General features: G+C 42.3%; 2 protein-coding genes across 10 annotated transcripts in view; one reads left to right on the top strand and one right to left on the bottom strand.

Annotated features, from left to right (window-relative positions):
* The window catches only part of atat1 (alpha tubulin acetyltransferase 1), a 14,134-nt gene extending 9,637 nt beyond the window's left edge, over positions 1-4,497 (top strand). For 2 of the 9 annotated variants that reach the window (XR_009206207.1, XM_058404536.1), the window contains 4 exons: positions 1,139-1,331; positions 3,624-3,718; positions 3,861-3,989; positions 4,071-4,209. Coding sequence is in view for 6 of the 9 variants with exons in the window: in XM_058404536.1 (XP_058260519.1) it covers positions 1,139-1,331; positions 3,624-3,718; positions 3,861-3,952 (380 nt within the window). In the remaining 3 variants the exon portion in view is untranslated. The other 7 variants (XM_058404539.1, XM_058404538.1, XR_009206206.1 and 4 more) reach the window with 6 other exon arrangements.
* Positions 4,498-4,637: 140 nt separating this feature from the next.
* Positions 4,638-12,255, bottom strand: si:ch211-152p11.4 (regulator of G-protein signaling 5). The gene is made up of 6 exons (XM_058404540.1): positions 11,951-12,255; positions 10,906-11,423; positions 9,888-9,940; positions 9,468-9,592; positions 7,171-7,337; positions 4,638-5,825 (listed from the first exon to the last, which is right to left on the bottom strand). Exons 2-6 carry the CDS (start codon positions 11,410-11,412, stop codon positions 5,655-5,657), a joined length of 1,023 nt encoding a protein of 340 aa, XP_058260523.1. The 5' UTR covers positions 11,413-11,423; positions 11,951-12,255; the 3' UTR covers positions 4,638-5,654.

The following is a 12,255-nucleotide window of genomic DNA, read 5'->3' as shown; positions in this document are numbered from 1 at the left end:
ATGGTCAAACACACTCTTAAACCTTGTGGAAAGCCTTCACAGAAGAGTTGAAGCTGTTATAGCTGCAAAGGGTGGGCCAATTTCATATTACATTCATGTGCATGTAAAGGCAGCTCCCAGTTTTGGCCTGGCTCACAGTCTCCGCTCTAATTCATCCCAAAGGTGTTGAGGTCAGGACTCTGTGCAGGCCAGTCAAGTTCCTCCACACCAAACTCACTCATCCATGTCTTTATGGACCTTGCTTTGGTCACTGGTGTACAGTCATGTTGGAACAGGATGGGGTCATCCCCAAACTGTTCCCACAAAGTTGGGAGCCTGAAATTGTCCAGAATGTCTTGGTATGAAGCTGAAGCATTAAGAGTTCCTTTCACTGGAACTAAGGGGCCGAGTCCAACCCCTGAAAAACAACACCTGAATTCCTGATACACTTGATTTGGAGAGTTTTGGCAATATAGTATACCACTAAGTAATCAAAAAATGATTCTAATAAGGTCTTCATTAATTATTACACACTAAGACCTACTGCCATACTGCCAAAACCATACTGACCTCTTATCCATTTTTGTACCACTGTGTTATCTGCATGTATCAGTGACGAACACGGTCCTTACGCAGTCATTACAGAAATATCTACAGATCACAGATTACTCACTTGGAAAGTATTTAAGCATTATTTAAGGAACAGTATCACCAAAACATCTTTGGTGTAGCGGATGCATAGATAATTGTTATAAATGACCATGTTATAAATTATGTGACATAAACTTTATTCATTTACTTTTTTTGGAATATACTCTTAGTGAAGAGAGCTGAAAACTGTCAAAAAAAAAAAATGATGCAACTATAGTAACAGTGCTAAAGAATGTACAGCTGTTTACAGTGTGAAAATATTAAAATATTTCTGAGTACAGATGTTAAAAACATTTAAAACTATTCATGTGACTGATTTGTGACCAGACAGGATGTTATTGATTCAGTATGAACTAATCACAATAATAATACTTCAATTTCATCTAAATGTGTGTACAGACGACTTCTCCCTCCTCGTGTTATAATGCTGAGAGAAGAGAGTTATTTATAGCGATATCACGATGGTCCCTGATATGATTTGATAACAAGCCTCTCTCCTTTCCCCAAGCTGTGAGAGAGGAGCAGAAGGCCCTCCCGTGGCCGTTCATCCGCTCCACGGCCGCTCCTCAGTCCCCTCCTCTGGCGGCATCCTCCCCGTTCTCTCGCTCCCTGAGCGTGGGCTCGTCCCCCAACCGCACTCCTCATCCACAACCTCACATCCCTCCACACATGGTCGACAACTGCAGGACAAAACGCACCAGGTACGCACCGCTCCTCTTCACCTTTGACCTTTCTGAACATTAACACCCGCTCAATTCACAGTAGATTGGTTACTGTACTTGGAGACACATACGTTCCTGCAGCCTATAACATTTAGCCGAAGTAACGGTGACCGTTTGAGTCTTTGTGGTCAGTAAGGACACTTTACAAATCCCTCTTATATACCTTCCCTTCACTACTAAACACCTTTATCGACAAGATAGCCGCTTACGTCACAAGAATATGAAATGGGGACCGGATATGTTTGTATGAACTCGCTGTTCACAGCAAGAAGCCACTTCCTTTTGAACTACATTTTGCTAACCACCTAACTAGCATACTCCCTTGTTAACCAGCTAGATGAATAATGATGATGATTAAATCACACGTCCATTCACCTGCACTTACTACTAATAGAAATAAAACTCTTAAAGATGTGCTGATTTAGGAAACTAATCAGTGATGGGTTGTTGTGATGAAATGGATTACTAATCCCTGTTACCACCCTGGTGTTGGCTATTTTCTGCTAAAAGTGTTAAATCCTGAAGTGTTTATATTTCTTCAACCATAGAAGTACTTACTTTAGATAGAAAGTCTGAAAGATGAGTTTGTTCCGTTTATCACTTGTTCCAACAGCTTTAACCAGTCGTTCTCTCACCAGTCTCTCCTTTCACTGGCTAGAAATTAATAAGGGAAAAAGTAAAGCTTGTGATTTTACCAAGAAACCCAAAATCCTACAGACTTTCCCATGGCGAAAAAAACGTTATCGAATTCTGACACTGGAGACTCCTTCCATAATCGTTAAATAAACGTCTCCTTATTTTTCCATTTATTGTTAGCCTTATGTTATTGCGGCATATCCGCCAAACCAACCCGCCTTGTGTTGTTTCATTAGAACCAATAAAGTATTTGTATAAACACACGAATATAAACATGTGACTTGCCTTGTACCCGGACCTCCTGTCAGAGCTGCTATTATAAAACATAATCACCGACCTCTGACCAATCAGAACCGAGACTTCGTATGCATAGCAGATCAAACGGAAGGCATAAGACTCGAGAGTGCAAAGTCCCTGCTCCTGCAGTTTACAATCATGTTGACTCATCCCTCATTTAAAGGTCACTTAACAAACTTCCAGTGAGCTGTTAAAGTATTAGCATCGCCTTCAAGACAGTGAGCGGTGTAATAAAATCCGTGTTGGAACGCAGCCTGCGACTGATTCGGTCAACAGCAGATGGAATTTCCTCTCATTAGTGTTTCATTGCTTACAGCACCTCTTGGCTCTTCCAAGCGAATCATTTCCTACTTACTTTCTAAACAGCTTCTCTTCCCTTTTCTCTCTCTCTTTCTCTTTTTTCTCTTCCACTTTCGTCCCTGCTTTGACATTCTCATTTTGTGCATGATTCCCTCCTCCGACCTCGCCCTGGCCCTGTTGCACACACACACACACACACACAACCCAACCTTTTCTTCCCCAATGCAATCGATTTCCATCTTACACAATGCTACATTCTTTTTTGGCTCGTATCTCTCTACAGTTCCCTAAATAGATCTCAGCTCGGCTTCCGTTGACCTTTAAACTTTTAACGCAGAACTTTTACGAGCCCGAAGATTTTTTAGCCATTTCTCGTCCGGTTGTGTGATTCGGTCCGTGTATGGATGTGGAAATCGCCGGAATTGCTCTTTTAGGGATGTGAAAATACGAACCCTGGGTTTTTTTTTTTTGTTTTTTTCGTAATATATGGCAACGAATGAAAAAAGGAAGTAACTTGTAACTTAGAGTAGATAGGTTTTTGAAATTTCCTTGTGTTTACTTCATCATGGAGCAAACCTGTTAGTGATTACAGAAGTGTAAATTCTCCCTGAAATCCCCTTTCCTGTGGTTCATGTTTAATAAATTTGTCCTGATACTGAACTTTGATCTCCAATAAAAAAACAAAACAAAAAGCACTTCAACAAAAATGTCAGTTTAATTATTTGTTGACGCCCATGAACCGGATTAGACGTCAGTGTGTGCTTCACTGAGCTCAGGAAAGAAGAAATACTGCACATGAAGTGGGATGTTAAAAGTTAAGTTCCACGGTCATTGCATTCCTTATTATTTTGTCCACTTAATGTTATGTCCATGAGCTATATAAGTTTGAGTTCCTAATTATGTTTCTTTCATTTGGATTTTTCCTCTTACGTCCTGTCATCATTTTCTTTTCTTTATGGCATGCCCCCTCCATTCCTTCATCCCCTCCTCCCCTCCCCTCCGTGTGTGTCCACTTCCCCCCCCATCATCACCTTTTAGTGCTCAGGGTTTGGTTGCCAGAAACAACCTCTACAGTCGTCATGTGAACAGCCGAGGCCTCGGGCTCTTAATGGCAGAACAGCTGAAGCTGCCAGGTAAATGAACTACAAGTGAACTAGCACTGTGTAGCGTTTGTGTGTGTGTGTTGGGGGGGAAGTTAGTGTGGTCTACAGAGCACTCCATTTCCTAGGTGTTTACTTGTTAGTGGTTGTTGTGTGTGTGTGTGTGCTTCCTCAGGGTTGAAGCCAGCTCTCAGTGAGAGAGTGTGTGACGCAGGGGGACAGGCTGACGCACTGGGACACACAAACACAGCAGAAAGGTTGGCGTGAGAGTTTTAGACTTCCGCTACAAATTGGGAGAAATAGCGTGAGATTCCTTTTTTATTCATCTTCAGTCTTTTTCCTCACAAACTTGTCTCAGATACTTCTGTTCCTTCTCTCTCTGTAGAACACACACCCAGGGCTCATCAGTGTTCCTGCCACCGCTCCAGGGAGACCCCAGACAGCAGGCTTCTGACCAGACAGCTCTAAACCACATGAACAGCACGCTGGATACGAGAACAGAGAGGAAGTCGAGGAATGAGGAACGACCGACGGAGATGGAGAGAGACGGCTGGTCTTCCTGGACCGTAGGCGAAAAGCGATGCACGGCCCAGTGGGTCAGACAGAAACATGAATTCCGCAGCACGCGGCCATGGTGACGTGAGCACAAGAAGAAAAGCTGCTCGGAGATCAGAGAGAAGAAGGGAAATCGAGGATATTGGGAGGGGGGTTGGTGTTTAGGGAAGCAAAACAAAACAGGGACAAGAAAAGCATGAGACGAAGAGCTTCCTGTAGAAAGCTAAAACGGGACATTTCAAAAGCCATAAAGAAAGCACACAAGATGTGAACTCAGTGTGGCAGCTAGAGGTTTGCAGCCATGCATTAAATGCCTCGATTTTGTAACTATTTAAGCAGTATTATGTGAAGTCAGGGATTTTTTTGTATTTCATAATAAACTAAAAGCAAGCGAATCTTATTTATTTATTCATTTATTTAACCACCATTACCTAAATTCACACAAACCGTGACAAAATCTTATCAAAGTACTATCCTTTATAGGACAGACAAGCCCAACTGATACATCCAAAAAAATTATACAGTCAAGAAATTGAAACTCTCGCGTCTCCGCAAGCAGCCGGTTTTGCACAGAACTTAACTTTTAATCCGAAGTTCTTCTAAAAAGACAAAACAGTCAGGGTGGGATTTCACACACAGTTAACTTGGTGACATTTCCAGCTCTCAAACAATTGTGGAAAGCCAGTCTCGCTCGATAACACTCACTTGTGTGGATGTGTCCTGCAGCAATTTTTTTGTACTCCACGAGAGACAGTAACAACGGCGAGAACGTAAAAAACAAGACAGCGGTATCTCGTCACTGATGTAGAAGGATCAGAAACAATAAAACATGCTGCGACTTCTGTTTAGGGATCAGATTCTTCAGAAAACCTGATTTATTTCTTAACGTCTCAAACTGATAGAGATATAAACAACAGCGAGGAATTCTATACACAAGCCTGGTGCTTTGGGTCACTTTACAACTGTCACTGGTCTCCTGCCAAACACGCTTGTTGACTCAGGTAGGAAGGAATTCCTGGAAAATGTCATGATATTCCTGTACATCCAGTGCTGTGACCCTATGAGAGGAGGCCGATCTCGCCTGACAGGTTGTTGCTTTCTGTTAGCTCACTGAGGCATGATGGGAGATAACATCTTAGGTAATGATTACAAGTTAGTGCACGCATGAGCTAGCATAAGACTACAGTGTAAAGAAGACATCTGCGCCCCTCCCCCCCTCCATTCATTTAATCCGCTATACTATTTCTGTCAATATATTAAGTTGAGAACAGGAAAAAAAAAATAAAAAAGGTTTTGCTTATTCTATCGTTATTAATTCTTTATTATTTTCAAGCTAGAGTTCACAATAAGCGCCGTCTGTGCCCCCGTCTTCATCAGTCTATATGTCTAAATGCCCTCCTCGACCCACGCCGTCTTAGTGAGCGTCCTGTAGGAGTGTGAGGTAGATGTTGGACTGCAGGAAGCGAGGGTAACAGTCAAATTCCAGTAGGGCTCGTATGCGTTTCTGAGCGTGGGACAGGGAGCTGCGGGATGGAGCTTTCAGCAGCTGCAGCGTCAAATCTCGAGTCTTGCTGTCCAGATTTACCTGAAAGGGACGACGAGACGGAGTTAGGAAAACAAACCGACACTCGCATTACATACACACGGGGGCTGCGTCACAGCTCTACACACACGCGCGCGCAATATCGGTCAAAGGTTAACTAAATACCTGATACTTGTTATCGCCTTGAAGATATTCTGCTCTAAAGTATTGTGCTAATGTCACTTTCTTACCTATTAATCCATTTGCAGAAACTGATTCGAAGAAAAAAAAACTCATCCTTATGACAGAAACGTCATCACAAGTTTGACTCCTGATGACCATCACAGGAGACCAACTGATGACCAACGTCATCACAAGTTATCACAAGTTTGACTCCTGATGACCATCACAGGAGACCAACTGATGACCAACGTCATCACAAGTTATCACAAGTTTGACTCCTGATGACCATGCCTGGCTGGGCGTTCCACATTTCTTTACTTTCTCTTTGCATTACTTTCTCTCTGTGTCAATCACAGTAGGTAATCATGGCTGTCTGTGTGCTCATGTATGAGGAAGAGGATAGATAGCGATTTCCTCAGTGTCTTATACCGCCTTTGATGCACCCTGAGAAGATTTTGCCGATCTTGGAGAATGCATGTCATTGGCAGACGCCTTTATCCAGAGCGACTTACAACTAAGCAATTGAAGGTCAAGGGGCCCAACAGTGGCAGCTCAATGGACCTGGGATTCAAACTCACAACCTTCTGATCAGTAGCCCAACACCTTAACCACTAAGCTGGCAGGTGAACAAAATACGTTTCTCTTAAGGAGTTTTTATGGCTGAAACAATACTCAAAACTCTTTTATTCATCAGACAGAAATACAGCAAATGGAAAAAGGAAAACAACGTTTGCCCCTAAGACAAAGTAGGCAAATATATCCCGTTTATCAACAGGTATCTTTGTTTACTGCTAAAACTTTTTCAAAGCTTTTAGTAAACAAGTGGGGAAGAGTATTTGTTGTTCTTGAGTGAACGTACGCTTTGCTAAATCCTCTCTCTGTTTATGCTAAGCCTGCAGTGTGTAGCGAACACATCCCCCTTCTCATGTGAGTAACCCTGTGTTATCTGTTGTGCATGACGAACACACACATTGTTTGTCAAACAGACTCGGCTGCAGAAAAAAGCATTTCAGATTCAGAAGTCCCGAAAACTCTTTAAGCCAGTGTAGAGCTGAATTAAAGAGGAATAAAAATTAAAAAAAAAAAAAAAAAAGGTGAAGGAGATGTTTACTGAGCATTTCTGGAAGGAGTCTCCAGTGTCAGTGCAGACCACAAGAACCGTATTGTATGTGTCAGATATTCTATTTTATATATCTTATAACAGATGATCGTGGTGCAGACCGACCTCACGAGGTGCCCCAGTCTGAATGTAGGTGGCGTTGATCTCCTTGGCGCGTCGGCCCAGGCTGAAGGTGTTGGACGAGTGACTGTATTGCTCGCAGGCCAAGTAGAACTGCAGGTTCTCCTCGCAGAACTGTGAGCGCAGGAATGCGCTAAACACAGACAGGGCCACTGAGAGAGAAGGAGCGAGAGGAAGGGAGAACGGGTTAATGGATGTCTGTTATCACAAAACAGTCCCAGAGGACCGAGAGGAGGTGAGGGGGGCAGTGGAGAGGAGACACAGATGGGACGTTCACACAGTGTACACACACAAACACAGACATGCACGCAGACAAGATTTAAAAAGGCAGTACACCAAACAGCTGACATTTTAACTTTTTAGCATTCTCATTGTTTTTCCTTTCCCGGTTATAGTCGACACACTGTTTGTCCATGCAGTGCTGATTGCTTCATTTTCTTAAGGAAAAGAAACCATGGGTGGAGAAAGGAAAGAGCAGAGGATATTGCCAATGCAGATGTTACAACATACTGTAGACATGTTTCACATATGATCTGAACAAATAAAATAAGTGAGTATGAATGTACTCCACACACACACACGTCATGTGTATTGAAGGAGTTTCATTTAAACATTAACTCTACGGTGTCCTAAAAGTATCTAGCAAAATTAACACACCTTTCAGCTAAATATAACAAATCCTCTACATAATTGCCTTGTCTTTTATACACACACACACACACACACAGAGTCATCTCTCCCCCTCACGATGGTGTTCACACATCTGGTGCTATTCATCTAACTGCATAAATAACATGCAAATAACATCAGCTGAGACCTAATTTGATCATCCGATGGAAAGTCCAGGAATAGAAACCTTTGTGGCTCCTAGTAAACAGATAAAGCATCATTGGACACTTATAACTTTTATCAAACAAATCTGTACTGAGTGGAAACACGGAATTTATTTCACAGACCCTTGGTACACGAGAGCTGTTAGACGATACACACTTTCCTTTTCTTTTTTAGCGTTGAAAGGTTCTAACACCTGACAGAGGAGAGAGCGTGATGTCGTGTAAAAACTGCCTGGAAAGATGTGGCTTGGAGACAAGAACATATGCTCATCCTCCACTTTGTTAGAAACACCTGCACGTTTATATAATTATCCAATCAGCCAATCATCTGTCATCAGAGCAATGCATAAATGACTGGCGTTTTATATCAAACAATGGAATGGAAGGAATATATTTCAGAAAGAGCCTCTAGATGTCAAACAACAACAACAAAAATAAAGTGAGCAGAGGTTCTGTGGGTGGAAACACTGTGTTGTTAAGAGTGGTCTGAAGGATTCAAGCTAACAGAAACTCAGATATCCACTCTTTACAGCTGTGCTGCACTGAAAAGCATTTTAGAATGCATAATAAGTTGAACCTACACCAGCAGAAGATCACATCAGGTTCCTCTCCTGTCATTGAAAACAGGATCAGGAGCCTACAGTGGGTACAGACTCACCAAAAATGGACAGGGGAAGATTAGAAAAACATTGCCTGCTTTTATAAATCTGCTGTGAATCGATTTCTTCTCGGACGGTAGGGTCAGAATTTGGAATCAGTAAGATCCAGATCTGCCTTTTGTTACCAGTCCAGGCTGGTGGAGGTGGTGTGATGGTGTGGGGAATGTTTTCTTGTTACTCAACAGGCTTCTTAATACCAATCGAGCATGTGTCAGCCGTATCTGAATGTCAGTGGCTGTGCATGTGCATCTCTTTACAGCAACAATTTACCTATCTCATAATGGCTACTTTCCATGAACACAACAATGAGTTCAGTGTACTATAATGGCCTCTGCAGGATCCGACAGAGCTCTATCGACATGTTGCAGAATTGGGACACTAAGAGCAGACAAATCTGTGGTGATTACGTGATGCAATCTCTTAAAAATGGACCAAAGGAACGCTTCCGTCATCTTGCAGAATCCACGCCATGATGAATTAACTGAAGCTATCTTTGCTAAGAGTGCTAAGAGTATCACAGAGTGATTCTGATACAGACTTAAGGTTTTAAAGTGATAAACAATGTCAATTTTTTTTTGTACTAGAAAGGCTGCAGGCTTTCAAAAGCCGCCATACACGATCTGCACTCGCTCCAAGCATAACCGGTCAAACAAGCAACAAAGGTAAGCCTATCTCTGATGTCATCAACAGATCACTGCAGTCCACAAAAGCTTCAGTAATACTCTGGACACAAGCACCATTTAGTTAACTGAAACGAACTCAATTAAAGAAATGCCGTTGCTCGTTTTACCTCTGTTGTTGAGAACGACGTCGAGCGACTCGGCCCATTTCTCCAGCTCTGCCCTGCTGAGCAGGGTCTTCGCGTGACCCACCTGACTCCACTGCTTAGTGAAGCGAGACCGCCGCTGTTTGGTACTAAACATGAGTGAGAAACAGGGTGATGAGGAATTATTTAGCGAAATAAAATAAGGCTCAAATAAGGGAGGGAGGAAAGAAACACTTGATAATGAAACTAAAATTAAAAAAGGAAACAGATAATATATGAAAGTATGACATAAAAATTGTGAGTCTCAGTTTCAACGGATCCAAAACAGCCACACCCACATATTTGGCACAATTAACCTTCTGAAGAAAAGTGTTTACACTGCATTAGGAAGAGCATCATTAAACCTATTGTCATAATGTTTTGGCAAGTTTCAACCGATCCTACCTGCTTTCCTGCTCTTTGGGCTCCGGTACTGTGAGATTGGAAGCGTGGGGGCTCTACGGAGAAAGAGGAAGGAGGAAGTGATTCTTCAAACAAAAGCAAATCAGGTCAAATTTCTTCAGTTCTCTTTTTGTTCCATGGGGGACAAGATTCAAGTAGCGATTACACAACACTTCAGCTTCATTAACGTCATGGAGAAAATGGGACATGAGAACAGGAAAAGCGTTGAAGTGCATCAAATAGAGATGAGGGTTCCTTAAAACGGCCTTTCAATTGGTTTGCGCTGGGCTTGATTGGGTCCTTCCCTGAAACCATCCTCATGTCGAGGGTTATTTAGTGGCTTCTGTTCTCAGTGCTGTGTCAACAGAATGAATGAAGCAACGACGCACATGACCGCACTGAAACACAGCTATCAATATGAAAAAAAAAAAAAGTCCAAGTAAACAAAATGCCAGAAGAAAAAGGTTCAATGGCTGATGCAAGTCAGAGTCTGAGAAGTGCACAAACATCTGAAATGAAGCAACATCTGAGCTAAATTTATCATGTTTACACTTGTTTCAGACTGTTTCAGATTACTACCTGAGCCACATCCTTCATTTGAGAGAATATATATATATAACACATTTCCAGGCAGAGAAAACATCCTGAATGGATTCCCTAAAGATTTACACTGCTCATAACCAGGCTCACCTTTCCCAAGAGACATCCCAAGACTCTTATACACAATGTATTCATACCGATCATCCTTTCAACACACTTATCTTTACTCTTCTACACCTGGATACTCTAATGATTCATAAACCAATCACCTAGAAGAGCACGAGTTCCTTCTCATCTCTTTCTCATCTTGTCTCATGGAGTTTACTCTCCACCGTCACCTCTGGCTTGTTCCATAAAGATCTCTACTTGTAGCTGAACTAAAGATATGCTTTAAACTAGTAAAAACCTCCTTTATGCTGATAGAGACGTGAAAAACCACAGAAATTTAGACTTCCCTTTTTGAGTTCACTTCTCCTCTTACCTGACCAAACAGACTCTTCAGATGTAACTTGGCAGACGACAGCTTGGCCCGGACATGGTGCCGATTCTGGTGCGTCCCAGAGCTTGAGTGAAAAGATAAAGGATTCAGCGTGGATGTGGACGATGGGGACGGTGACGGACTGTCGTCCTTCTCTACACTCTCACCGCTGCTGATGGCATGCGGCGCCAGCTGACTGTCACTGTACGCTTTGAAGCTTTCGTTGAGATTGGTGAGCTTGAGCATGCCAGGAGGTATGTTTTGATCTGTAAGATCCTCGACACTAAAGCTGAGCTCCTTGGTAAGACTCTTCGACGATCTGCTCACTGGGACCTGCGGAGCAGCCGGCGTAGCGGGCAGTGAGACGGCACCATGATCCACCTTGTTCCCCTGCCGTGGCGGGGTTTTACAGGTGCCGGATCCGTCCACTACATCAGCCTTATGAGACGCACTCTTCCAGGGAAAGATGTCCAGGCCCAGGAGAGATCCTTCTGAACTGAAGCGACGCATGACTACTTGTTCTGAGAAATAGATTAAAGATTTTTAAGGAAATACCAAGAGATCTGAGAAAGGACTGATATCAAATTGAGTTTTCAAGTACTTTTTTTTTTTATTGAATTCCTTGTTTTATAATTTAATTATAATTATAATTAATTTATAATCTAGGAAAATGAGCCCAGGGCTCAAAGGGGAATTACTTTAAATATCAGCAGTGCAACCTGTTCTTTTCCTCTCTCTCTTTTACTTCCATCACAACACTTTATGATGAATAATAAGACATTTACAGTGCAGTGGAACTTCACAGACATTACACCACACCACAGTAAGATGTCCATACAGCTGTACAAAGGAGGACTACACATTTTTGAGGTGACCGGTGGCATTTCCAAGCACAGATTGTTTACACACTTTTTAATGCTGGACCTCAGTGGACCTGCGGTCCTTCACCAAATCCGAATTAATATCCAGCATTTCAGGACGCTCAGCGTTTTTTACAAACACTTAAGAAAACAAAACAAATCTCCTAGAGAGAATTTATAAACAATACCTTATAATGACTCCAAGCTTCTTTTCCACATGGTAAGGTCCCCTCTTCAATACTGACGCTTCACACACACACACACACACACACACACGCCACGCGCGTCTGTCTCAACTTCCTCTGACAGTTTCAAAGTATACTGAATGGTGGATTTTTAAAACATTTAATACGACACTATTAACTTCTAACCATGATACACGGTAACAGCTAAACCCTGTGTAAAGCTAGCTCTGAGAAACTCGGCAGATTTTCCTTTCTCTTTTTTCTGTTTAGTGTTTCTCGTGAATATAAAAAACACACAAAAAACCAGA

The sequence above is a fragment of the Hemibagrus wyckioides genome, linkage group LG12 (genome assembly GCF_019097595.1).
Source record: "Hemibagrus wyckioides isolate EC202008001 linkage group LG12, SWU_Hwy_1.0, whole genome shotgun sequence".
Lineage (NCBI taxonomy): Eukaryota > Metazoa > Chordata > Actinopteri > Siluriformes > Bagridae > Hemibagrus > Hemibagrus wyckioides.
Note: the sequence above shows the minus strand (reverse complement) of the source record. Positions and strands in the feature narration are given on the sequence as shown.